Genomic DNA, 26,642 nt, shown 5'->3' with positions numbered 1-26,642 from the left:
ACTCTGGGTCAGGCTTTTGTCCTCCCCCCGCACCCCCAGGCCCCAGGCACCCCAGGGCTTCACGAACACTTCCAGGGACTCTGTAGCACTACCCTTGATAAGCCCCACATGACCCCACGAAGTGGTACTGTCACTGTCTCCATTGTGCAGAGGGGAAACTGAGGCTCAGAGAGTTTCCATCACTTGAGCCAAGTTACCCAGCCAGGAAATGGTGGGCCTGGGGTTGGAACCCAGGCAGCGTGACCCCATGCCTGCCTGAGGTCCTTACCATCATCCGCCTCATTGATCCTTGGCTCAGGCAGGGATCATTCTCCTTTTCCTACTCCTGGGGAAACTGAGACCCAGAGAGCCCTCATCTCTGGCCCGAGGGTTCAGAGCCGAGTGGGTCTTGAACCCTGAAGGGTGCCCCCAACATTGGCCTCCTCCCTCTCTCTCCATGACACCCAGTATCTCTGCAAATGTGCAGCTGCCTCCAGGAAGTGCTGCAGGCTCTGGGGGGTTTGCTATCAAAGGGTGAGCTGGGTGTGGCTATCAGCTCGGGATGCAACAAACAGGCTTCTTCTAGTGAAAGAAGAAGTGCAGGGAGCGTGTGCTGTGCCGGAGTAGGGTGAATGAGCAGAGGCCGCCTGCCCGCAGCACAGAGGTTCCCAACTTCCCCTTCTTCCTGCAGAAGGCAGCCGCGGGCAGCGAGACAGCAGCAGCCGCACAGGTCAGCCCTTCTGTCTGAGTCTCTCCATGCCCCGCTCTTCCTAGACTCTGTCCTGACCCTTGGGTCCCCAGCGGGCACTGGGCACACCCCTGCCTGGGTGGTTGTTGGGCTGGTGACATCCCTGGAGCAGCAAGGTGGGGCTCACCTGCCTTCCCTTCACCGGTTCCTGGGCCTCTGATGGCAACTCCTAATCTCAGGACTGGAGTGATCTATGTTTTTGGTTTTCTTTTGTTTTCCAGTGGTGGTGGGGACATATTTCTTTTTTTCTTTTTTTTTTTTTTTAACCTGAAGTATATTTGATTTACAATGTCATGTTAACTTCTGTTGTACAGCAAAGTGATTCCGTTACAGGTATATATGCATTCTTTTTCAAATATTCTTTTCCATTATGGTTTTTAAAAGTTAATTAATTAATTAATCAGTTAGTTTTTGGCTGCCCGTGGGCTTTCTCTAGTTAAAGTGAGCAGGGGGTACTCTGGGTGTGGTACGCGGTTTCTCACGGCAGTGGCTTCCCTTGTTGGAGAGCATGGGCTCAGGGACGCATGGGCTTCAGTCGTTGCCGTATGCCAGCTCAGTTGACCCCCAGGCATGCGGGATCTTCCTGGGCCAGGAATCAAACCTGTGTCCCCTGCATTGGCAGGCGGATTCTTAACCAGCGGACCGTCAGGGAAGTTCCCAAGATAGTTTATCATAGGATTTTGAATATAGTTCCCTGTGTTATACATGAGTATCTTTTTGTTGAGATCTATGTTTTTGAAAAATAGATAATTCAATTAAGGAGTAGTTAGGCTCTGGGTTCAAACCTTTACTCCCCTTACCCACTTTGTGGCCTGTTATTGAACTTTGCTTTTCTGGACCTCAGTTTCCTTATCTGTAAAATGGGGCTAGTCCAGTAGCCTGCATCTCAGGTGACAGGGGTGAGGGGCTGGCACAGAGTTGATGTTGGGCAGATCAGAGCAGGTGCAGTTCCTCTGAGTGCCCTGGATTAGAGCCTGAGACAGTGTGTTCCAGGCAAAGGCTCTGGGTCTGATTGGGTCATAGACCCCCCTGTTGGGCCCTCGTGGGACCTCCTTTTGGGAAATAATAGCACCTGTCAGGACTTCCCTGCAGAGACCACAGGTTCACTTTCACCCAGGCCGTGGGGGAGGCGGAGGTGGGAATTCCAGTCTGTGGTTGGCAGGAGCAGCTGTTGGGAGGAGCACGTGGGGCCCTACCCAGGAGCACATTGGCTCAGTGGGCTCTAGTACTGTTGGGGAGAGGGTGGTACACAGCCAGCTCTGGAGAGGGAGAGGAAGGCAGAGGTTCTCCTGCTCAGTGTATTCCTGGCTGGGAATCTGGGTTAGAGCCTCAGATTCCCAGGAGTGTGGATCGTGGATATGGTTGAGTCTCTGTCTCTGGGAAATGTGCTTCTCAGGTGGTGCCAGAAGTAAAGAACTTGCCTGCCAATGCAGGAGACATAAGAGACGTGGATTCAATCCCTGGGTTGGGAAGATCCCCTGGAGGAGGGCATAGGCAATCCACTCCAATATTCTTGCCTGGAGAATCCCATGGACAGAGAGTAGGCTACAGTTCACAGGGTCTCAAAGAGTTGGACACGACTGAAGCAACTTAGCATGCACGCCCTAGGAAATAGATGACCTTGGCCTCATTTTACAGTTGAGAAAGCGTGCAGCACAGAAAGGTCAAGTTCCTTGCCTAACTTCACAGCTCAGGTGCTGAAACGAAACTAGTTATAGAATTTACATCTCCCAAAGGCTCTGCTCTGCGTGCCACCTGTCCCCTCATGTTTTGTTGACCTGATTAGGGTTATGTTCTTCCTGGTAGCAACTCAGCCTCCCGGCCACCTTTTGGAAGCTGCAGCATATCTCAGGGGAGAGCACTTGACTTGGAGTCTGGGTTTGTGTTTCAGCTTGCACACTGGCCTGCTGAAGAACGCCAGGCAAATTCTTGTGTGGTATTCAGTTTTTCCACTGTCAGGGGGAACCTTCCTGGGAGTCAGGTAAGGGGGTCCTGTTTCCTGTGCTGTGTGCTAAGTTGCTTCAGTCGTGTTTAACTCTGTGCAAACTTATAGACGGTAGCCCAGCAGGCTCCTCTGTCCATGGGATTCTCCAGGCAAGGATACTGGAGTGGGTTGCCATGCCTTCCTCTAGGGCATCTTCCCCTCCCAGGGATCGAACCTGAGTCCCCTGCATTGGCAGGTGGGTTCTTTACCACTGGCGCCACCTGGGAAGCCCCCTCCTATTTCCTATAAGGCTTCAAATAGTGAATTGTGCTATTTGAGATGGCTGAATGAGAATGAGATGGCTGAGGGTGTGGGGTAATGGTGAGTGGTGGTCTCTCTGAAAGGATGGGGAGGGGGATGTAGGAGGTTGCAAGCAGAAGTGAAGATTGTGGTTTGCTCCTGGGAAAGGGGATGGAAACCATAGCTTCTATTTGGTTGCTTGGGGGAGGGATCACTTCTGCTTTGGCCTTAATTTCCCCAGCTGGGTGGGGGGATTAAACTCCTCTTCCCCCTATGTCTGTCTGGCAGCAGCATGGCCAAGGGCCTGGGGACCCAGTCTTAGGGTCCAGACCCTGGAGGTCAAGTCCACACCACTGGCTGAGCCTCATTTTCCCCATCTGTACTCCCAAGGGAATCTTTTTTGCATTCTTGGGTTCTCAGTTTTCTCACCAGAAATATTCCAGATGATCTTATTCAGTGGTTTCCTTTGCCCCCCTAAATCATTTCTTTTGATCTCTGAGGTCCTGAGAGGGTAAGTGAATTGCCCAAATGAAAATTAAAAAATGAAACGTTAAAAGTATTAGTATTAGCAGGAACTTAGGAGAATTCCTTTATAATGCTGGAATGGGGAAGGTCTTTCTACCTAAAACTCAAATATTAACCTAATAGCCAAACAAATAAGAACCCAACACTCTGACTCCATAGTCTTTATTCTCTTTTAAAATAAAAATAAACATACATATTAATATATGGCATTAAGGGAATTCCCCAGGGATCCAGTGGTTAGGACTCTGTGCTTCCACTGCAGGGGCATAGGTTGGGGAATTAAGATCATACAAGTCAAGTCACGTGATGCAGCCAAAAAAATAGTGTTAAGACAAATGGGTAACCACCAGAAAAAATTTGAATCCATATTGCATACTCTAGGTCAACACAAATGGACTGGGAATTCCAAATATAAAAAAAATGAAACCTTAAAAGTATTAGAAGAATCTTAGGTGAATTCCTTTATGATGTTGGAATGGGGAAGGTCTTTCTACCTAAAACTCAAAATCCAGAAGCCCAAAGAGAAAACACTGGTAATTTTTATTATAGAAAATTTCTATATTAAATAAAGAAAGCTACCTGGCAAAAAAAAAAAAAAAAGAGACCATATATAATGTCAAAAGGCAAGTGACGAACAAGGGAAGATATTTGCAACTCATATAATAGACAAAGAGCTAATTTTCCTATTATGTAAAGAGTTTCTAGAAATTGATAAGGAAAAGTTTAACCCAATACAAAAATGGGCAGATAATGAAGTTGCACATGCAGCAAATAAGGCAGGTGTTAATAACACCTGGAGGTATTGGAGTTTCAGCGTCAGCATCATTCCTTCCAATGAACACCCAGGACTGGTCTCCTTTAGGATGGACTGGTTGGATCTCCTTGCAGTCCAAGGGACTCTCAAGAGTCTTCTCCAACACCACAGTTCAAACACCACAGTGGAAAAGTTCAAATACCACAGTGATTATGTTACACGAGCTATTTTTAACCTGTCCTTTCCATTCAATGGGCTTCCCAGGTGGCACAGTGGTTAAGAATCTGCCTGCCAATGCAGGAGACACAGGAGTTGGGGGTTCAATCCTTGGGTTGGGAAGATCCCCAGGAGAAGGAAATGGCAACCCTCTCCAGTATTTTGCCTGGGGAATTCCATGAACAGAGGAGCCTGGTGGGCTGCAGTCCATGGGATTGCAAATGAGCAGCAGGCATGGTATTCCACTCAGTGACATCCTGTGCTCCTCTTCTATGCGGCTGTTTACATCATAATTCTTAGTAATGAAATGGCGATCCACTGTACTATATTTAACTTTCAATTTTGAAAAGGTGATAAATTAGCAAGAAGTTGCAAAAAATGTACACAAAAATTTTTGTGTACATCTCACCCAGTCTTATTCCATGGTAACATCTTTCATACCTAAGGTACAACATCAGAGCCAGGAAATTGATTTTGGTACAATTCATAACCTTTATTCAGATTTCATCAGCTTTTATACACTGACATGGGTGTGTGCGTGTATGTGTGTTTAATTCTATGCAATTTTATGAAGTGTAGATTCGTATATAACAAGGAAGATACAAGACTTCCTGTTACCACAAGGCTGCTTAGAAACATCGCCAGTCCCTAAACCACTGACACCTACTAATCTGTTCTCCATCTCTGTAATTTTTTTACTTCAAGGATGTCAAATAAATAAAATTATAGAAATGCAGCATTTTTAGACTGGCTTCCCCCCCACCCCCAGCATGACTGCCTAGAGACCCATCCAAGTCGTGTGTCACACATTTTTCTAATTGCTGGGCTGAGCTTGTTTAACCATTCACTCATTGAAGGCACATTGGGATTGCTTCCAGTTTGAGGCTATGGCGAATAAGGCCTCCTATGCAGGTTTTGGTGTGAACATGAGTTTTGATTTCTCTGGGTTAAATGCCCAAAAGTGCGATCGCTGGGTCATATGGTACGTTTAGTTTTATAATATATTACCAAACTTTTCCAGAGTGGCATTGGACTGTAATTTTTGTAACTATTCCTCTATTGAGGAATAACATTTACATAGTTTTTTGCTTTTTTATGATTAACAATGGTATTATAAATACTTTTCTATGTATTTTACCTGGCTTGCCCTCTTATTTCCATAGGATAAATTCACAAAAATGAGTTTCCTGGATCAGAGGCTATTCAGAATGAAAAGTGTGTGTTGTCCAATGATTCTCTTGAAAAGGCTGAACCCTTGACACTCTCATGGGGAGTGGGGTGTGCTTGTCTCTCACTGGGTGATACCACATTTGCAAATCCAATGGCGAAAAACTTGAAAGTCATGGGGACATCCCTGGCAGTCCAGTGGTTAAGACTGCACTTCCATCAGGCGCACAGGTTTGATCCCTGGGGAACTAGGATCCCACAGGCCAAGTGGTACGGCCAAAAGATTTAAAAGAAGAAAGAAAACAAAATTAAAGGTCATGCTCTTAACTACTTCTCTCTGCCTTTACCATCAAACAGGTGTTTGAGTTCTGTGGTTCTCCCTTCCTGGAACTCTGTGGGGCATTTCTGGTGACTTTCTCCCTCTGTGAAGGAGGAAGGTGAGCTTCCTTATCCTCTCCACACCTTTCCACTTCCTCTTCCCTATATTCTCACTATATTTTTGGCTTGACTCTCAAAAATTCGGTTTATAGACGGATGCTTCACCTACTACAGTTTCCTATTTGTTTAGTTGATTTATTTTATTTATTAAACTCACACTTTTGGAGAGTAGTTTGATGAGTTTTGACAAATACTTGGAGTCCTACATACATTCTATCTCAGTCCAGATATATACTATTTCCATCCCCACTTTCCAGGTAGCTCAGTGGTAAAGAAACTGCTTGCCAAAGCAGGAGACTCAGGAGACTCGGGTTCAATCCTTGGGTCGGGAAGATCCTCTGGAGAAGGGAATGGCTGCCCACTCCAGTATTCTTGCCTAGAGAATTCCGGAGACAGATGAGCCTGGTGAGTTTTAGTCCGTGGGGTCACAGAGAGTTGGACACGACTGAGCCATTGAGTGGAGCACATCCCCCTGAACAGTTGCTTTGGCTCCTTTTATAGTCAGTTACCTTTTTCCCACCCCATGGAAACTATGGATGTGTTCTCTCACATGAAGCTTTTACTTTTCTGGAAGATCATATACATGCGATCATAAAATACATACTCCTTTTTGTCTGGCTTCTTTCACTTATCATACTGATTTTGAGACTCAGCCATTTGTTGCCTGTGTCAGTGGCTCATTCTTTTTTATTGCTGAGTAGTGTCCCACAGTATGGATATACCACGGTTTGTTTATCTTCCCCATTGGATGCAATTGTTTTGGCTGTGCTGTGCAGCTTGTAGGATCTTAGTTTCCCAACCAGGATTGAATCCATGCCCTTGACAGTGAAAACACCGAGTCCTAACCACTGGACCGCCAGGGAATTCTCTTGATGGAAGTTGGTATTGTTTTCAGATTTTTCAAACTGCCTGCCTGCATGCTAAGTTGCTTCAGTCATGTCCAACCCTTTGCAGCCCCATGGACTGTAGCCCGCCAAGCTCCTCTGTCCATGGGATTTTCTAGCAAGAATAATGGAGTGGGTTGCCATGCCCTCCTCCGGAGGATCTTTCCAAACCAGGGACTGAACCCGTGTCTCCTGAGACTCCTACATTGCAGGCAGATTCTTTACTGCTGAGCCACCAGGGAAGCCCTTTTTCAAAGTAGTTGTCCCATTCTATATTCTTTCCATCCATGCATGAGAATTCAGCTGTTGTATATTCTCAGTAACACAAGATATTACCAGTCATTTTGTTTTTAGCTCCACCAGAAGGTGTGTAGTGACTACTCTTTGTGGTTTTATTTGCCTTTCCCTAATGACTAGTGATACTGAATATCTTTTCATGTGCTTTTTTGGCATCTATGTATCTTCTTTGGCTGAGTGACTCTTTAAATCTTTTGCCTTTTTTATTGGGTTATTTGTCTTCTTGTTTAGTTTTATGAATTCTCAATATAGTCCAGATGCACATTTTTTTTCAAATTTGTGTTTTCAAATATTTCCTCTCAGTCTATAATTTGTATTCTCACTCTCTTAGCAATGATCTTCAAAGATTAGAAGTTTTAATTTTTGATGAAATTCAAGCTATCCACTTTTCCCTTATATAGGTGGTTTTTTGGCCATAGTGCTATTTTTTGTGGTACATTAAAATTTCTGCATGTATTATGAGGCCTCACAATATAGTGTTGCCATTTTTACATTAGACATTTTTACATTAGACAGATGTTAAAATTGAGAAAATTCATTCTGTATTTGACATAGTTTTATCAGTTTCAACACTCCATTTCTCTGTGTAGGTCCATGTTTTCATCTGGTATAAATGTTCTTCTGCCAAAAGAATTTCCTTTAATATTTCTTTTAGTGCAGGTCTGCTGGAAATGGGGCTTTTTGGTAGCTCACCTGGTTAAGAATCCTCCTGCAATGCAGGAGACCCTGGTTCAATTCCTGGGTTGGGAAGGTCCTCTGGAGAAGGGAGAGGCTACCAACTCCAGTATTCTTGAACTTCCCTGGTGGCTCAGATGGTAAAGAATCCACCCGCAATGCAGGAGACCTGAATTTGATCCCTGGGTTGGGAAGATCCCCTGGAGGAGGGCATGGCATTCCAGTTCAGTACTCTTGCCTGGACAGAGGAGGCTGGTGGGCTACAGTCCATGGGGTTGCAAAGAGTTGGACACGACTGAGCGACTAAGCACAGCACAGCTGCTGGAAATGAATTTTTTTAAGCCATTGCTCATCTGAAACAGTCCTTATTTGATTTTAATTTTTGAAACATATTTCCACTGGGCATCAAATTCTAGGTTAACACATTTTTCTTGAAATATGTAGTTGTGTTATCTTCTGGTTTGTATAGTTTCTTGAGAAGTCTCTTGTTTTATTTCTTATCTTCTGTATCTATTATTTCTTTTTCTCTCTGTCTTCAAGATTTTTTTAATCTTTGGTTTTGCATCAGTTTGACTGTATGTCTAGGTGTGGTTTCTTTATATTTATTCTGCTAAGTTTTATAGAACTTCTTAAATCTGTAGTATGTTGTCTTTCACTAATTTTGGGAAAAAATGCAGCCATTATCTCTTTAAAGATTTCTTCTATGTTCTTTCTCTTCCTTTTGGGACTCATATTACATGTTTATTAGACCATCTGCTCTTGTCCTACCGTTTTGAGTTTTATTTTGGCTTTTCTTACTCTTTGTGTTTCAATTCAGATTATTTATATTGTTCTATCTTCAAATTCACTGATTACTTTGCTGTGTCTGGTTTGCTGATTAATAGGCCTTCAATGGCTCAGATGGCAAAGAATCTTCCTGCAATGCAGGAGACCTGGGTTCCATCCCTGGGTCAGGAAGATCCCCTGAAAAAGGGAATGGCAATCCACTCCAGAATTCTTGCCTGGAGAATTCCATGGACAGAGGAGGCTAGCAGGCTACAGTCCATGAGGTCACAAAGAGTTGGACACAACTGAGCAACTAACGCTTTCACTTTTTTTCACTTCACAATTGAAGAAATTCTTTATCAATGATATTGAGTATTTCATTTCTCCCTGTCTCTCCTTAATAGTTTCCATTGCTCTCCTGAAATTTCCTATCTGTCCTTAGGAGTACACCTTTCCACCACCTGCTTTTCCATACCCATGTATCTTTAAGTCCCTATCTGATAGTTTTAACATTTTGGTCATCTCTGGCTCTACTTCTCTTGTCTCTTTTATCTTTTGACAAAGAGTATTTTCTTTTTTCTTGATTTTATGTGTGTGTTATAAGCTTTGACTGAATACCAAGGCATTGTGTGAAAGCACAGTAGTGAGGTAAATTATAATTATGCCTATCCCAAATTATGCCTATCACCAAAAGTGGGGGTATTTCTTATGTCGTGGCTTAAGTAGAAGGCATTCACTGAGTCAGTCTAGTCTGTAGTCAATTTGGGTTACAGTCTTGTTGTTGCAGGTACCTTCTCTGCAGCATAAGCATCACATTTCTCCAGTGAGGGACGGACATTACTCTGTGTTTAGTGTGAGCCCTTGCGTCCCGCATGGATTTTCTCAGTAATCCTACTCCACTTTCATCCTTGCATGCGTGCAACACAGAGGGAATCTTTCTTTGTGTTCTGGCCCCTTTGCCAGTGGTAGACAGCTGTTGCTTATTACTTGGTGCAAAATTTTTGATGGAAGCAGTAGATTTCTGGTTCTCTTGCTCTAAGTTTTCGGTCTTAGGTAGCTTTGTGCCTGAGCCCCACGACCAGGGCTTTCTTAGCTTTCCCATTTCTCATTCAGTGACTGGCAACTTCTGCCTCTTCTTCAGTGCTGGCTGACTTCTCCTTTACCTTCATGGAGCCCAAACCCTGCCATGTATTGGTGGAGGCGTCTGAGGTGTGAATGAAGTTCCTGCCTTTCTCACAGCAGCAGCAGCAGCAGCAGCAGCAGCAAGCAGCCCCTTGTTTTATAACAGTGCAAAATCCTGGGCACTAGTGGGTTTGGCCACTCCATACCAGTGGCAGATAGCTTTTGCCTAATGTCCATGCAGGGTCTGGGGTAGGTGGTTTTTATTTGGCTGCACTGTGCTGCATGTGGAATCTTAGTTTCCTGACCAGGGGTCAAACTTGTGCCCCCTGCATTCAAAGTGTGGAGTCTGAACCACTGGACCACCAGAGAAGTCTCTTGTTGGTTTTTTTCACTTCTCCGCCAGAGGCAGCAGACCTTTTCCTTATAACAAGTCAGGGACCTATGGATGTGGGTCTCATTATGGCAAGGCCAGGGCGCAGATGTCTGTCTCTCGCAGCAGCCAGTCACCATCACGTACTCACACATGGCCTGGGGCTCATATAGGCTTCACCCTCAAACCTCAGCATGCCCATGTCACCACAGGGGCCCTCTCAGGTCCCTGCCCCACCCCCAGTCATCCTCATGAGCACCAGCAGAGGACTGTGGGAAGAAATGGTCAAGTGGATTTAGACACCCCTTGTGTCTGGGGCTCTCAGTGGTTTTAAACTGGCATTCTCATTCATACTCAGCCTTTACGAATTCACTAAGATCATATGCTATCCCTTATATTCAGAATCTAAAAATAAATTATACAAATGAACTTACTTAAAAACCAGAAACAGACTCACAGGTTAGGGAACGAACTTGTGGTTACCAGAGGGGAAGGACGGAGAGAAGGGCTAGTTAGGGAGTTTGAGATGGACACGTACACATTGCTATATTTGAAATGGATAAAGTGTGTTAACTGCTCAGTCGTGTCCAACTCTTTGCGGCCCCATGGACTGTAGCCCGCCAGGCTCCTCTGTCCATGGAATTCTCTAGGCAAGAATACTGGAGTGTGTTGCCATTCCCTTTTCCAGGGGATCTTCCTGACCCAAAGATCGAGCCTAGGTTTCCTGCATTGCAGATTCTTTACTGCCTGAGCCACCAGGAAACCCAAGTGATAATTCACCAAGATACATGATTTGTGAACTTTTCTGTAAGTTTTATTTTGATAAGAATATTATTAAACAATGTTTCTGAATGATTGAAAAAATAAAATGGATAAGCAATAAGGACCTACCGTATAGCACAGGGAACTCTGCTCAGTGTTATGTGGCAGCCTGGATGGGAGGGAAGTTTAGGGGAGAATGGATACGTGTATATGTATAGCTGAGTCCCTTTGCTGTCCACCTGAATCTATCACAACACTGTTAATTGGCGATACTCCAATATAAAATAAAGAGTTAAAAAAGAATCCATTATGGTATCAGTTGTTCTTATCTGCTTTTTTGGTAACCACTGAGCTGAAACACCTCATCTTTGAAGGGCTTATCAACCACTGGAAACCAGTTTATCTGATTATTTTGTGACTTCAGTTCTCTAACAGGCTCAAAAAACCAGTTTTGTACATCATTTGGCTTTTCCCATGGTCAAGATGGGAGTGATGTTCCCTTGTGGCTCTCTACATCATAAATGGAAGTCAAAATCATTTTTATATGGTTTTTATACAATTTTAAAAATATAGAGAATTCCCTGGCAGTTCAGTGGTTAAGACTTGGCACTTTCCCTGGGGTTCAATCCCTGGTCAGGGAACTAAGATGTGGCCAGAGTGACACAGCTCCCCCCCCACCGCCAAAAAAAGTTTTTATAATGCTATAAACATCTTATACTTTATGTCAGTTTGTGTAGCAAGATTACGTTTTCTTTCCTGTACAACTTGGTTTTCCTGAAGTTAATTGCTTCTTTTTTATTTTTCATTTGCAAGCTTTCTGTAAGACATTTCTCAAAATAATTTTCCTATGTATTCAGACCTGTCAGACAATCTGTATATTCGCCTCCTTCTTTTACACACTGAGACGTTCCTCCTGGAAACCTACTGTCTTCTGCTTCCTTCTGGACGGGATGTGCCCTAGGCCTGCTGCCCAGTCATCAGTCCGGGCCTTCTCTTCATGCATTTTCTGGGGAGTAGCTTCCCATCTCTTCTGGTGGGTTTTCCTGTACCCTATGTGTTCTTTCATGATTTACTCTCTCATTTTGTGGAACACATCCTCCAGCAGCTTCCTGAGAAAGGTGTACATTTAAAAAATCCGGGAGAAATATCAATAACCTCAGATATGCAGATGACACTGCCCTTATGGCAGAAAGAAGAGGAACTAAAAAGCCTCTTGTTGAAAGTGAAAGAGGAGAGTGAAAAAGTTGGCTTAAAGCTCAACATTCAGAAAACTAAGATTATGGCATCTGGTCCCATCACTTCATGGCAAATAGATGGGGAAACAGTGGAAACAGTGGCTGACTTTATTTTTGGGGCTCCAAAATCACTGCAGATGGTGATTGCAGCCATGAAATTAAAAGACGCTTACTCCTTGGAAGGAAAGTTATGACCAACCTAGACAGCATATTCAAAAGCAGAGACATTACTTTGCCAACAAAGGTCTGTCTAGTCAAGGCTATGGTTTTTCCAATGGTCATGTATGGATGTGAGAGTTGGACTGTGAAGAAGGCTGAGCGCTGAAGAATTGATGCTTTTGAACTGTGGTGTTGGAGAAGACTCTTGAGAGTCCCTTGGACTGCAAGGAGATCTAACCAGTCCATTCTAAAGGAGATCAGTCCTGGGATTTCTTTGGAAGGAATGATGCTAAAGCTGAAACTCCAGTACTTTGGCCACCTCATGCAAAGAGTTGACTCATTGGAAAAGACTCTGATGCTGGGAGGGATTGGGGGCAGGAGGGGAAGGGGATGAGAGAGGATAAGATGGCTGGATGGTATCACTGACTCAATGGACGTGAGTCTGAGTGAACTCCTGGAGTTGGTGATGGACAGGGAGGCCTGGTGTGCTCCAGTCCATGGGGTCACAAAGAGTCCAACACGACTGAGCGACTGAACTGAACTGAACCGAGGGATCCTTGGCACTAAAAACTTAATTGCCTGGTAGGGCTTGGTAACTGGTGAAGCTTCACCGTAAGTTTGGTCTTTGCCGCTATATTAAGGAGCACCAAAATGTCAGTAACTAGAGGATAATTTTCTTGGCATGATTGGTTCTTCAGAGAAAAATTTTCTCCTGCCTTGGAGCATCATTACCTGGCTGCTGCAGTCTTCCGGAAGCTGACTGGAGGAGGCGGTGGAGAGGGGATATGGCTTCATTTTCCTGTACCAGAATGGCACCCCGCAGAATGGGACTCTTCCGAGTCTCTCTGGTGCACTGTCTCAGGGAACGTACTTTGAGCTGGGACAGGTTTGGGGAGGGGAAGGTGGTGAGGAAGGCTCCTGGATGTTCCAGGTGACAGAGGAGATATGGAGACCCAGCTGGTCCTTTTAAAGATTCACAACCAACAGCCCCCACCCCCCATGTGTAGCCTCACCCTCCATCCCGCCTTCAGAGATTCCAAAGCCTCTAGTTCCTAAGTTCCCATGTGGTTGACCTCGCTGCTTTCTCCCTGTCCCTCACTGACCCCACACCCCCTGTACTCACTTCTCCCTGACACAAGCACTTGGGTTCAACATTTCATGGTCTGCTTTTATTTTTTTTAAACCAGGTAGCCACCGGCTTTGTAACCGCCAAAGTTTTACTGATATCGCTCGTCTGCTGTTGTCTTCTTTCCCATTGTTCTGTCTTTCGTGGCTTTGTGTCTGTTTTATTCACTCACTCTCATGTTGTTTTTTTAGTTTTTAGAAATTTGTTTTCTTTTTTTTTTCTTAACTAAAACAAATGTTTGGCCTCACTATACATGTGGGATCTTAGTTCCCAACCAGGGATGGAACTCCTGTCCCCTGCATTGGAAGCACAGAGTCTCAACCACTGGACAACCAGGGATGTCCCATTCAGTCTCATTTTAGTGGAGTTTCAGGGGCAGACATAAATTTGCTATGTTTAAGCAGAAATTGGTCCATTCATTTTAAACCTGAGGGAAATTATGGCAGAAAGGGACAGGATCCTTTTCTTAAAAAACCAAATCATTGGATTTAGTTTCACAAATTTGAGCCTGATATCTTAATTCATAACTAGCAGCTGCTGTGGTTTCTCGCAGTCACAAAAATAGGTGAAAAGGAAGATGAGGTTTCAAAGCAAATGTTGAATACAGTACTGAAGAATATGTTCGAATCACGTTCTACTTTAAAATGGGCATTGGGGGAATTCTTTGTGGACAAAGGCAGTGGTTCTCCTGTTGTCCTTCAGCTGTCGTGATTCTTGGTGGCCCCTGACCATCCATGATGGTCATCAAAACTATCCTTCTCCCAAAACTCTTTGTTCTTGCTTTTTCCCTTCTAATTTTCCAATTCCCCACAGCGGCTGCTGCTGGCAGTTTCATCAGAGAGGTTCAGATTCTTGCCCAAAGTCACATGGTGGGTGAATGACAGGACTGGACAGGGTTAATGACAAGCAACTCCCAACTTTCCCATGGGTGAGGTCAGAGTCCTGGGGAGGTCCCCAGAGAGACCATTTTTTGGGAGGAGGGAGTGACTCAGACAGAGCTGCGAATGGCAGGGTTTGGTAAAAATGGTCCAGGATTTGGGTTTCAAGGAGATCTGGCTTCAGGCAGCCTCACTTGAAGCAAGCCCCTTGCTCTGTGAGCCGTGGTTTCCACATCTGTGGAATGCAGGAGTGTGAGGATCAGGTAAGATGCTGCCCTGCTAATCTAGGGACAGGCCAGATGCCTAGGGTGAGAGGAGGCTCATTTACTGTGGTCACGAGACATGCACGTTTTCCAGGGTGGGAGCCAGTTCCTGGAGGAAATTTGATACACGACATGAACTGCTGCTGGGCCCCTTTCCTCTACCTGTGCCTCTTGGTGTCTCAGAGCAGGACGGCAGGTAAGAGGGCTTCCCTGAGCTGCAAGAGCCATCCTAGCCCGGACCCCTGACTTTGATGTGAAGTGGGGGTGGCCTCAAACCAGGGGAGACTGAAAAGAGGGCACTTCTGCCCTGGGGAAGCAGCCTGGGGCAGAAGAGCCAGAGGCCAAGGGATGGCCAGGGGTGGGGGATGCTGGGGGGGACAGCTGTGGACAGAGGCTGAGGCGGTTGTTGGACTCGCTCCTCGCAGAGGCGTCCCAGGAGACCCTGCACTGGATGGAGAAAATGGAGGTGGCAGCCAAGAGCAGGATCAGCACATCTTCTGCTGAGTGAGTCGGGCATCCCTCCTGGCCTTCCCAGAGTCCGCTCTGCCTCCACCCGCAGCCTGTATCTTGACTCAGTGGCCCAGGGTCACTCCAGTGTAGACTGCTCATTCATTTATTCAACACTCATTTACTGAGTACCTACCATGTGTCAGGCACCAAGCTCTGGAGCTGTGGGATGGACGCACCCCTGTTCTCATTGAGTTTACTGTCTGGTTGAGGGTCCTCAGCCGTGGGTGCCATGAAACCAGTGCAGAATCGTGGGTCTCTGTGCATTTTTCTGGAAAGGGGCTCCAAGAATGGACTAGGCTCTCCAAGGTCTCTGACTCAAAACCCTAGGTGCTCAGGGTGACAGGCTAATGCTGATGACTTAACAGGGAAGTGTAGGGACTGTGGGGCATTTCAGCCAGTGGGGAACAGCCAGGGAAGGCTTCTTGGAGGAGGTGGCAATAAAATGGGACCCAAGCAAGAGTTAATGGAAGAAGGAGATGGGGGAGCTGGTGAAGAGGTAAGGGTGTGCCAGGAACACTGTGTGTGCAGATGTTTGGAGTTGGGAGTGACAGGGGTGTGGGATGGGGGAGGCTGTGGAGGGTCCCTCTTGCTTCCATCCTTACTCCAGGGCTCTGGCTGTCTCTCTAACCCTCAGGCTCATTCATGGCCTAGAGTTGAGGCTGCTCAATGCCAGCTTCGGGGGCCACAACCTCACCTTGCAGACGCAAATCATCCAGGCACTGGCCTTCAAGCTGAACTGCAACTTCTCTGGCCTCTCTCTGAGCAGTGCCGCTCTGGAGAAGGTCCCCCAGGTCAGAGATGCCCAGGGATTGAGGGTACCCAGAGCCTCAACCCCACAAATGCTCCAGGGGTTGAAGGTCTGGACTTTCCCCAGGGTCTATCACCTGCCTTCCCACCAGTCCGGGCTTTGGACTCTGCCTTAATAGCTGTGAGTTGTTGTTCAGTCGCCCATTCGTGTCCAACTCTTTGTGACCCCATGGGCTGCAGCACACCAGGCTTCCCTGTCCTTCACTGTCTCCCGGAGTTTGCTCAAACTCATGTCCCTTGAGTCAGTGATGCCATCCAACCATCTTGTCCTCTCATCCCCTTCTCCTCCTGCCTTCAATCTTTCCCAGCATCAGGGTCTTTTCCAATGAATCAGTTCTTCACACCAAGTGCCCAAAGTACTGGAGCTTCAGCTTCAGCATCAGTCCTTCCAATGAATATTCAGGGTTGATTTCCTGCTTTTGCAGGTTCCTGGGGTGAGGTAGCCCCCTTTGAGGGCCCTGGTGTGATTCCTGCAGAATGCCTGGGTGTTGGGTGCTGATGTTCCATCCTCAGGGCCCCACTTGAGTGGGAGAAAAGACCCCAGCTCAAGACCAGAACAGCCTGAAGGGAAGGCCTAGGATCTCGCAAGTTTGGGTGGAGGTGCAGCCTGGCAGGAGAGGGTTCTGTGGGTGGAGGCTCCAAGATAGGAAGTGCCTGAGGGCAAGGCCGGGAGGGCTCCCTGGTGAGTGGGGAACAGTGAAGGTGCTGTGGGTCCGGAGGACTGTGGACATGGGGCCCAGCCTGTCTCTGGCCCTCTGCAGGCCCGGCCCCAGCACGCCATGCAGTTCCCGGCCGAGCTGACCCGGAATGCCTGCAGGACCCGCTCTAGGGATCTTCGTCTCATCTGTATCTACTTCTCTAGCACCCGCTTTTTCCAGGTCAGCCCCTGCTGGTGGGCCATGAAGGGTGGGTGCTGGCCCCTTCCTGGGGGCTTTGCAGGCATCCATGTCTCCTCCTGGCCTTCTGCAACCTCAGCCAGTTAGCGCCCCTCTCTGGGCCTCCGTTTGAGCAGAATAGTAGGAAGGCACCATTATAATGTGCAAATGAGACTTAAGAAATCTTCTGTGTGTGTGCCTGTCCCTAAACAGGAGGCAGACAAGTAGGTCACAATATCTTTGTCCTCAGAGAACTCTCTATCTCAACAATTAGACCAGGACCTTAGAGACTTAATTTTAGCTCAAGGTTAAGTATAATCATAGAGATTCAAAGGGATGAATGAGTCAGGGTGAGGTCAGGATGGTTCCCAAGGAGCAATCCAGGAGGGCTTCCAGAGGAGGTGCCTTTTAAGCTTGGCTTTGAAAGTGAGTTGGGGTAGGGTGAGGTGGAGGGTACAAGGCTGGAATCCATTTAACAAATGGGAAGTGAGGGTGGAGGTTGTGAGGAGGTGAAAGGGGCAGAATGTGCAAAGCCTGGGAGGTTGGCACAGCTGAGCACATGTAAGCCATGCTGCTTGTTCTCATCCAGGGAGGAGGCTCTTGGACTTCATCCAGGGTCTCCTTGTGTTCCCTCCAGTCAGCCCTTCTTCTCTTGCCCTTCCAGAAAGACATCAACTCATCTCTGCTCAATAACTATGTTCTGGGGGCCCAGCTGAGCCATGGATACGTGAGCAACCTCAGTGAACCAGTGAACATCAGCTTCTGGCACAACCAAAGCCTGGTATTGTTCGGGGACACCCCCATTTCCAGCCCATCCCTACCCTCTTGTAGCTATCCTGTTGAATATTGGTTTGAGCAAACCCAGCCCTGTGGATGGAGAAGGAAATGGCAACCCACTCCAGTGTTCCTGCTTTGAGAATCCCAGGGACAGGGGAGCCTGGTGGGCTGCCGTCTATGGGGTCACACAGAGTTGGACACGACTGAAGCAACTTAGCAGCAGCAGCAGCCGCCCTGTGGAACTATCTTAGAAACAAACTGCTTTAAATTTTGAAGTGTTTTGAAAATTCCTGCCGAAGAAATGAGAGAGAAGCTTTTAGTCACTGCATTGGTCAGGATTCTTTGAATCACAAATGATAGAAAAGCAGCTCAAGCCAGCTTGAACACAAAAGGGACTTTATTGCCTCCTGTACATGAAATGTCCAAGACAGCTTCAGGTACAGCTGGATCCAGGAACTGATACGCTGCCATAATGGCTCAGTTTCCATTTCTCAGCAGTGGTTTCCTGCCTTGGCTTTCCATTCTGTGGCAAGATGGCAGCTGAAGTGCTGGACCTCCTTCCCCTCTTCTCAGGGGGCTCTTTCTTGCCAGTGCAAATCAGGATCCCATAACAGATCCTAAAGGTCCAGTTGGATCATGTGTCCATCCCTGAACCATCACTGTTCCCAGGAGGATGGAACATGTGGACTGGCCAGGCTGCGGTCATATGGCCAAGGGACTGGGCTGGACTCATATGACCTGTCATTGGGAGAGGGGTGGGTCCTCAAGGAAAGTACAGATGTTGATGCCAAAAGAAGGAAGAAGGGCTGCTGGGTGGACACAAGCCCTGATGGCATTCCTGCAAAGCCCAGAGCTTCTACACTCTGGCCCTATCTTCATTCAATCTCATCAGAACTGCTCTGCACTCCCAATTTCTCCATCATCATTTCATTTCATTCTTCTGAGCTTTTGCCCCTGCAGTTCCCACCATCTGGTATGTCCTTGCTCCACTTAGAGAAAATCTGATGTGTCCTTAAGGCCTCAGTCCCCTAGTTGTCCCTTCCCTTCTCTGGACTCCTCCACCCCTCCCTCTGGGGCTTTCCAAGGCATGCCTGTTTCATTTCCCTTACCTCTCCAACCACACGGCTTGGCATCAGGGTTGTCTGTAAATGACTCTCTCCCTCACTGGGATGGGTCTGGATCATCATTGTTCCCCATGGGTAGGAGGGGAAGTGGGAGAGTTGATCATAGAGCACCTGCTGTATTGGCCAGAGCTGGGTACTCAAGATCCTCATTGTCTTTGATGACTCCACCTTCCGTGTGACTTGAGCATGCGTGCTAAGTTGCTTCAGTCATGTCCGACTCTTTGCGACTCTATGGACTGTAGCCTGCCAGGTTCCTCTGTCCATGGGATTTTCCAGGCAAGAATACTGGAGTGGGTTGCCATGCCCACCTCTAGGGGATCTTCCTGACCCAGGGATTGAAACTGCATCTTTTATGTCTCCTGCATTAGCCACTAACACCACCCGGGAAGCCCGTATCTTGAGTATAAATGATCCCATTTTGCAGATGAATAAACTGAGGCTCAGAAAACCTCTGTGACTTTCCCAGGTCTCTCTCAGAGTCCAGGATGGAGGTGGGGCTGGAATCTGGGTCTGTCTGATGCCAAAGCACAGCTGGTGCCTGGTAAAATGTTGACAAGGGTGCAGCTGAGTCACGTTTGGCTCCCACAATTTCCAGACCCTGATCCATGGCCTTCCCCTCCACCCCTTGGATGCACCCAACTCCAGCATTTCCCCTTAGGAAGGCTACACAGTGACCTGTGTCTTCTGGAAGGAGAGAGCCAGCAAGCACCACTGGGGGGCCTGGAGCCCTGAGGGCTGTCACACAGAGCAGCCCACACCTTCCCAGGTGCTCTGCCGCTGCAACCACCTCACCTACTTTGCTGTTCTTATGGTATGTGTGCATCCAGTCTGGATGAGGGTGGTCAGAGCTGCAGAGGGCTCCACATCTAGGACAGAGCAGAAAGGTAAAAGTTGGTGCAAGGGACAGAAATCCAACTCAAAGGGATTTAAAGGGGGGTAAAAAAAAAAAAAAAGAAACTTATGAGTTGATGTTCCCTAAAAGGTTGGGTTAGGCTTCAGGCATGGCTTGATCCAGGGACTCAATATTACCAAGACAGGACTCTATCTCAGTCTCTCCAATGTGCTTGCTTTGTGCTAGCTTAGTTCTCAGATAGGCTCTACCCACGGAATAATAATATGGCTGCTAGTGTTTCCTGTTGTAGGTCCTACTAGGGTCCAGGTTTCTTACCAATTCTGCCAGCCAAAATCTTGGGACTGAGTCCCATAGCCCCAGAGTGTGTCACATGTCCATCCCTTAACCAATCACTGTGGGAAGAAGGAGGGAGAGCTCTGATAGGCCAGGCCTGGTGTGCCTGACTGCACATAGCAGGAGCAGGGGAGGGTCTACCCCAGTGCCTAAGAGAGTGAAGGTAGGGAGGAAGGAGAGATGGGAGTTGAGAGACAGAAAAGCCACTGTGTCTGCCACGGCTGTTTTCAAGTCAGGATCACGGATGGGATTGTAGGGGACGGGGGCTTGGAGCTGAAATCTTGGCAGGTCTTTGATTCAGGCAGGGGAGGGCATTTCCATGCTTCCGCTCCTGCCTTTTCTCCCACAGCAACTCTCCCAGGCCCCTGTCCCTGCAGAATTGCTGGCGCCTCTCACCTACATCTCCCTGGTGGGTTGCAGCATCTCCATCGTGGCCTCGCTGCTCACTGTCTTGCTGCACCTCCAGGCCAGGTATTCCCCTGCCCTCATGCAGGGCCTCCTGCCCTCTGCTGCCCAGAATGCCTCCTTCTTTTCTACTTGGCCCCGCGAGAATCAGGTGGGCTTTCCCGGAAGGCAGAAGGCGCGTGGGGCTGGAGTGGAGGCAGACAAGCCTCATTGTGTGTGGCTGCTGTTGGGTCCCTGCCCGAGCCTCTTGACCCGTGTCCCGGTCATTATGTGTCTTCGAGCCCAGGGGGCGGCGCTGCCTGGTGACATCCAGGTCGCGGAAGGCCATGCTCCCACCCGCAGGAAGCAGAGTGACTCCGTAACCCGCATCCACATGAACCTGCATGCCTCCGTGCTGCTCCTCAACATCACCTTCCTGCTGAGCCCTGTGCTGGCCACGCCCCCAGCGCCCGGGGCAGCATGCGTGGTGCTGGCCGCCACCCTGCACTACGCGCTGCTCAGCTGCCTCACCTGGATGGCCATTGAAGGCTTCAACCTCTACCTCCTACTCGGGCGCGTCTACAACGTCTACATCCGCCGATACGTGCTCAAGCTCTGTGCCGTGGGCTGGGGTAAGCACGGTCTCCCTGCCCTCTTGCTTCCTGAGGCTTCCCGCAGGTCTTGGGTGTCTGTCCCCTCTGTCCTTTTCTTTCTCTTCCCTTGCCATGACCATGGTCACCATCCCTGCCAACACCCACCACCACTTCCTACATGACTATTCTTATCACCACTTCCACCTCCAGAACGACTCTCATTACCATCTCCAGTACCATCATCAATCACCTCCACGGTCGCCTCCATCACCACCACCGTCCTCATCCTTGTGTTCACCACCACCTCTGGTACCACCGTCATCAGCATCCCTAGCCTCTATTGTTTCCTCTGCTGCTGCTGCTGCTGCTAAGTCGCTTCAGTCGTGTCCGACTCTGTGCAACCCCATAGATGGCAGCCTACCAGGCTCCCCCGTCCCTGGGATTCTCCAGGCAAGAATACTGGAGTGGGTTGCCATTTCCTTCTCCAATGCATGAAAGTGAAAAGTGAAAGTGAAGTCGCTCAGTCATGTCCGACACTTCGTGACCCCATGAACTGCAGCCTACCAGGCTCCTCCGTCCATGGGATTTGCCAGGCAGGAGTACTGGAGTGGGTTGCCATTGCCTTCTCCACCAGTTCCCAAATCCTCTCTCCAATTACCTCCCAGCCACACCCTCCCAGCAGGACCACTACTGCTACAGCTATAATCCCACCGGAGAGCCCTCGCTCATATCAGCCTTCTCTAAGCGTGTATGTGAGCATGGGCGCTCAGTTGTGTCCGACTCTTTTGCGACTCCATATACTATAGCCCACCAGGCTTCTCTGTCCATGGGATTTCCCAGGCAAGGATACTAGAGTGGGTTGCCATTTCCTTATCCAGGGGATCTTCCCGACCCGGGGATCGAACCCACATCGCCTGCATTGGCAGACAGATTCTTTACCACTGTACTACCTGGGAAGATCACCTTCTCTAAGACCACTAGGCGGGCTAATTCCTCTGAGTCTGGACCACACTGACAGTGGCTGGGGGCTCAGAGTAGTCTCTTTCCTTCCCCACTACTTGCCAAGTAGAACTGTTATAGCAGCTCATTTCTGGGATCTCCTGACAAGACACTAAGCCTCTGTTCCACTCCTCAGGGGTCCCGGCCTTCCTAGTGCTGTTCCTTCTTGCCGTCAAGAGCTCAGTTTACGGACCCTACAAGATCCAACTCTCCGATAGCCACGGAAACAGCACGGGCTTCAAGATCACGTCCATGTGAGTTTGCTCAAGGCTGCGGCAGACTCCCTGGCTCTGGCAGCAGGGTCACTAGGTCCTGGGGCTCTAGATGGGGCGTCCTATGGGCGGGGCGCTGGCTGCGGGGCCCGGAGGGGGCTGCGGCTTCCAGAGGGCATGGTTTCCAGGGGGCTTTGCCTCGCCCCTTCGGCTGGTTCCTCAAGGTCTCCAGCTGGATGAGTTATTACATCGCCGCCAGCTAACTTTAGGAAGCACCTGCCTCCTGGCAGCTGTCGGCCAGACCGGCTCCGGTTCTCAGGCTCTGTGGTGAAGCTCAGCTTGTACCCGATTCTCCTTTCTCCTCATCACCTCGCTTCGCTCACTCTCTTGGCTCCTCCCCACCCCCGACCCGTGCGTAGGATGGCACCGCCAGCCCTCAAACCCTCCTGGTTGGAGAAGAGAATGTTGTGGGGGCCGGGAACAACCCAGGGACCGGGCACCGCGTATGTGTGTGGGGGAGAGGGGGGTCTTTTGGGGGCTCTGAAGGACAGACTCTGCCCCTCCTTCCAGTGCCCTAGGACATTAATCTTTTCCTTGTGATGAAATGTTTCTAACAGGCGACATAGAAGGAACAGCTTAATAACCCCCTGTAGACCCATCACCAGCAGATGGCCATGTGGCCTTTTCCCCTCCTGACTGAGATCAGCTCAGGCCTGCTCAGGGCTGACTGATCCTCACAGCGGGAGCAGGTGCTGTTGTCAGCCCTTGTTTACTGTCGGGGAAACTGAGGCACAGGCAGCTGAGGAGCCCTGCCCAGGGAGACCCAGTGGGGGCAGGCAGAGGTGGGACTTGGTCACAGGCAGGCTGACTCCCCAACCTCTGCCCACCCCAGCCTCCAGGAAGTGAGGGTTCTGGGCACAGTGTGGGGCTTTTCAATTCAGTTCAGTCGCTCAATCGTGCCCAACTCTTTGCAGCCCCAGGGACTGCAGCACCCCAGGCCTCCCTGTCCATCACCAATTCCCGGAGTTTACTCAAACTCATGTCCATCGTGTCGGTGAAGCCATCCAGCCATCTCATCCTCTATCGTCCCTTCTCCTGCCTTCATTTTTTCCCAGCATCGGGGTCTTTTCCAATGAGTCAGTTCTTCACATCAGGTGGCCAAAGTATTGGAGCTTCAGCATCAGTCCTTTCGATGAATATTCAGGACTGATATCCTTTAGGATGGGCTGTTTGGATCTCCTTGCAGTCCAAGGGACTCTCAAGAGTCTTCTCTAACACCACAGTTCAAAAAAAAGAAGGCTGAGTGCCAAAGAATTGATGCTTTTGAACTGTGGTGTTGGAGAGGACTTTTGAGAGTGAGGCTGAGGTGAAGTTAATTCCTCTCACTGTGAGGGTCGGGTGGTTTTTCTGAGGAAGTGTGACTTAGGACTCTGAATCTGTGTTTTATTATATAATTTGCTGACATGGGCAAAATAACTGAAGTGACGCTTCCATAGGACAGGAAGTGGGTCAGTACAGAGGTGTTAGTGAGCCCCCCAACTAAGAACTGGCTTCTCCTGAGTCTTCCTCACCTCTGCCCCTCTCCTCTCACCCTGGATTTTGCAACTTTCATTCACTTGCATTTAAAAAACCCTTACTACATATGTATGTATTCTTTACAATTTTTTTACATGTTTTATTTTTTAAGTTGAAGTATGATTGACATATAGTGAAAGTGAAAGTCGCTCAGTAGTGTCCGACTCTGCTACAACCATGGACTATACAGTCCATGGAATTCTCCAGGCCAGAATACTGGAGTGGGTAGTCTTTCCCTTCTCCAGGGGATCTTCCCAACCCAGGGATCAAACCCAGGTCTCCCGCATTGCAGGTGGATTCCTTACCAGCTGAACCACAAGGGAAGCCCAAGAATACTGGAGTGGGTAGCCTATCCCTTCTCCAGTGGATCTTCCTAACCCAGGAATTAAATAGGGGTCTCCTGCATTGCAGGCAGATTCTTTACCAACTGAGCTATCAGGGAAGCCCATGTAACACTTGACATATAACACTATATTAATTACAGGTACACAGCATAATGATTTGATATTTATATATATATTGCAAAATGACCATTGCAATATGTGTAGTTAACATCCGTCACCATATGTAGTTATAGAATTTATTTTTCTGCGGTAAGAACTCTACTCTTAGCAACTTTCAAATATGCAATGCAGTATTATTATTTATTTTTATTTTATTTTGAACTTTTTGGCCACACTTCACAGCATGTGGGATCTTAGTTCAGGGACCAGGGATTGAACCTGTGCCCCCTGAAGTGGAGGCGTGGAGTCTTAACCGCTGCTGGTGGTTGTTGTCCAGTTGCCCAGTCGCGTCCAGCTCTTTGCAACCCCATGGACTGTGGCACAACAGGCTTCCGTGTCCTTCACTATCTCTGGGAGTTTGCTCAGACTCATGTCCATTGAGTCAGTGATGCCATCCAACCATCTCATCCTCTGTCATCCCCTTCTCCTTCTGCCCTCAATCTTTCCCAGCATCAGGGTCTTTTCCAAGAAAGACCCTTAATGGCTGGACTGCCAGGGAATTCCCTTGCAATGCAGTAGTATTAACGATAGTCATCATACTGTACTTAGATCCCCAAGACTTACTTATTTTATAACTGGAAGTTTGTACCTTTGACCCAGTTCACCCATTTTTTACCCACCCCCACGCCCTGTGGCCTGGCTGGAAAGCCAGGTTCTGGATTTTTCCATGTGTGCGGTCAGGCAAGAAATGATGGGGACAGGATTCAGGAGACAGTCCAGAGGCCTAGGAGACGGTGGCTTCCCCGCCTCGGGCCTTGGGAGCCATACCCACCCCGGCACTTACCCATCCCCTGCAGATGCTGGGTGCAGAGCTCCTGGGTGCACAGTGTCCTGGTCATGGGCTATGGTGGCCTCACGTCCCTTTTCAACCTGGTGGTGCTGGCCTGGGCGCTGAGGGTCCTGAACAAACTGCGGGCACAGGAGAAGGCGCCGGGCACCCGGGCCTGCCGGGACACCGTCACCGTGCTGGGCCTCACCGTGCTGCTGGGCACCACCTGGGCCTTGGCCTTCTTCTCCTTCAGTGTCTTCCTGCTGCCCCAGCTCTTCCTCTTCACCATCTTCAACTCGCTCTACGGTAGGGCCTGTGGACAGCGTGGAGGAAACCCCTGGGGGCTGGGTGGTGGACAGCAGGTACTGGTCTACTGCTGAAGGGCTCCAGATCAGGGGCTGAAATCTGGCCCCAAACAGGCTGGTTTGGGGCTACACCAGCCCACAGGAAGGGGGCACCACCTTGTAGTTTGCACAAAGGCAACCTATAGGCTTGCAGAGGCTGGTCCTCCAGCTCCTACGCTCCATCCCTTTTGACTTCCTACAGTGAGGGCTTCTGAGAATTACTCCTGGGCCTCAGGGAGGCCTGGCTCGCCCCGACCAAGAATGTGCCTGGATTTGGAGGGAGGCCCCACGTGCTCCGTGGTGCTCCCACTGACCAGTCTTTTGCTTGCAGGTTTCTTCCTCTTCCTGTGGTTCTGCTCTCAGAGGTGCCGCTCAGAGGCAGAGGCCGAGGCCGAGATGGAGGTGTTCACCTCCCAGATGGTGCAGTAGGCTGGACTACCTGGACTTTCTGGCCTGGAGCTCCCAGCCTCTCTGGCTGCCTGCAGAAGAGAAGATGGCAGCCCAGCTACTGGAGGACAGAGGCCACTGTCGCCTCTTGGGGGCCTTTTCTACCTCCATGGCTTCCCCAGGCCCGGGGCGCAGGATGTTGCTCTACCTCCTCTGGCATTCTGCTCCGAGGCAAGTCAACCCCACCTGGGGGCAGCCAACTCGCCCCTGGTGCCTCGGCCCAGCTGGCCAGGCCTGTGACCAGAGCACTGGTTGCGGAGTCAAAAGGTCATGTTTCAGCGCCTGGCTCTGAGTCTCACTGTCTGACCTTGGACCTGTCATTTCTCACTGACCCTCAGTTTCCACATCTGTGACCTGGGGACAGATGGCTCTGGTCTTGCCCTGTCCCAGAGTTCTCTGAAGATTAAATGAGACCAGGGAGGAAGAGGTCATAGTGGGGTGGGGCAGCTGGCCTAGGGCAGCTGGGGGCAGGGTCTTGACCAGCCTGTCCTGGACAGGCCTGCTGGGCCCTGCTTCCTTCCTTGAGGAGAGGGTCATCCCAGGCCGGGAGTCCCAAGTCCAGTGCTCAGAGACCCACCTCGTGTTTGAGACCTCATCAGCCTGTGTCCGAAGTTTCTTTTCCTTTTGCTCCCAGATTATGTGGACTAACTCCAAGCCCACCTTTCCCGAAGATCAGAAAATCCTGTCCTTCCCAGAGGCTCCTCCTCCAGTGCTCCCCAGGCCCCTATAGGCCATTTAGACTAGTGACTGGGGCCATAGGACTTCCTGGAAGTGGGAGGGGAGTGCCTCGTTGCCCTCCATCTGAGCTCCAGTGGCCAGGCATTTTGATGACTGGGCAGGTTTGAATTCCCCCTGGTAGGTGTGAGGATGTGTGTTCTAAATCTCACATTTGTTGGTATATACTCTTGGAGCCGGGAGGCGCCTACAGTGTTATAAATTGGTATAAATTA

At 48.9% G+C, this 26,642-nt stretch overlaps 1 protein-coding gene across 2 annotated transcripts; it reads left to right on the top strand.

Moving 5' to 3' along the window:
- Positions 1-536: 536 nt before the first annotated feature.
- ADGRG5 (adhesion G protein-coupled receptor G5) lies at positions 537-26,642 on the top strand. Of its 2 annotated transcripts, XM_027516460.1 has the most exons (12): positions 541-709; positions 14,682-14,783; positions 15,013-15,091; positions 15,732-15,888; positions 16,666-16,782; positions 17,444-17,560; positions 19,339-19,491; positions 20,216-20,337; positions 20,614-20,882; positions 21,979-22,096; positions 24,930-25,207; positions 25,577-26,642. In XM_027516460.1, exons 2-12 carry the CDS (start codon positions 14,720-14,722, stop codon positions 25,672-25,674), a joined length of 1,572 nt encoding a protein of 523 aa, XP_027372261.1. In that variant the 5' UTR covers positions 541-709; positions 14,682-14,719; the 3' UTR covers positions 25,675-26,642. The 2 variants fall into 2 exon arrangements, with proteins under 2 accessions (XP_027372259.1, XP_027372261.1); XM_027516458.1 differs by having other exon boundaries at positions 537-709; positions 20,216-20,882.

Source organism: Bos indicus x Bos taurus, chromosome 18, assembly GCF_003369695.1.
Source record: "Bos indicus x Bos taurus breed Angus x Brahman F1 hybrid chromosome 18, Bos_hybrid_MaternalHap_v2.0, whole genome shotgun sequence".
Classification (NCBI taxonomy): domain Eukaryota; kingdom Metazoa; phylum Chordata; class Mammalia; order Artiodactyla; family Bovidae; genus Bos; species Bos indicus x Bos taurus.
The sequence above is the reverse complement of the archived record's forward strand: the minus strand, read 5'-3'. Positions and strand labels throughout refer to the sequence as shown.

Bases quoted from the DNA above. Each gene is read 5' to 3' on its own strand.
- ADGRG5 (XM_027516458.1), top strand. From the start codon at position 14,720: ATGAACTGCTGCTGGGCCCCTTTCCTCTACCTGTGCCTCTTGGTGTCT. The intron at 14,784-15,012 runs GTAAGAGGGCTT...CGCTCCTCGCAG, and splicing joins GTCTCAGAGCAGGACGGCAG to AGGCGTCCCAGGAGACCCTG. The intron at 25,208-25,576 runs GTAGGGCCTGTG...TTTTGCTTGCAG, and splicing joins CATCTTCAACTCGCTCTACG to GTTTCTTCCTCTTCCTGTGG.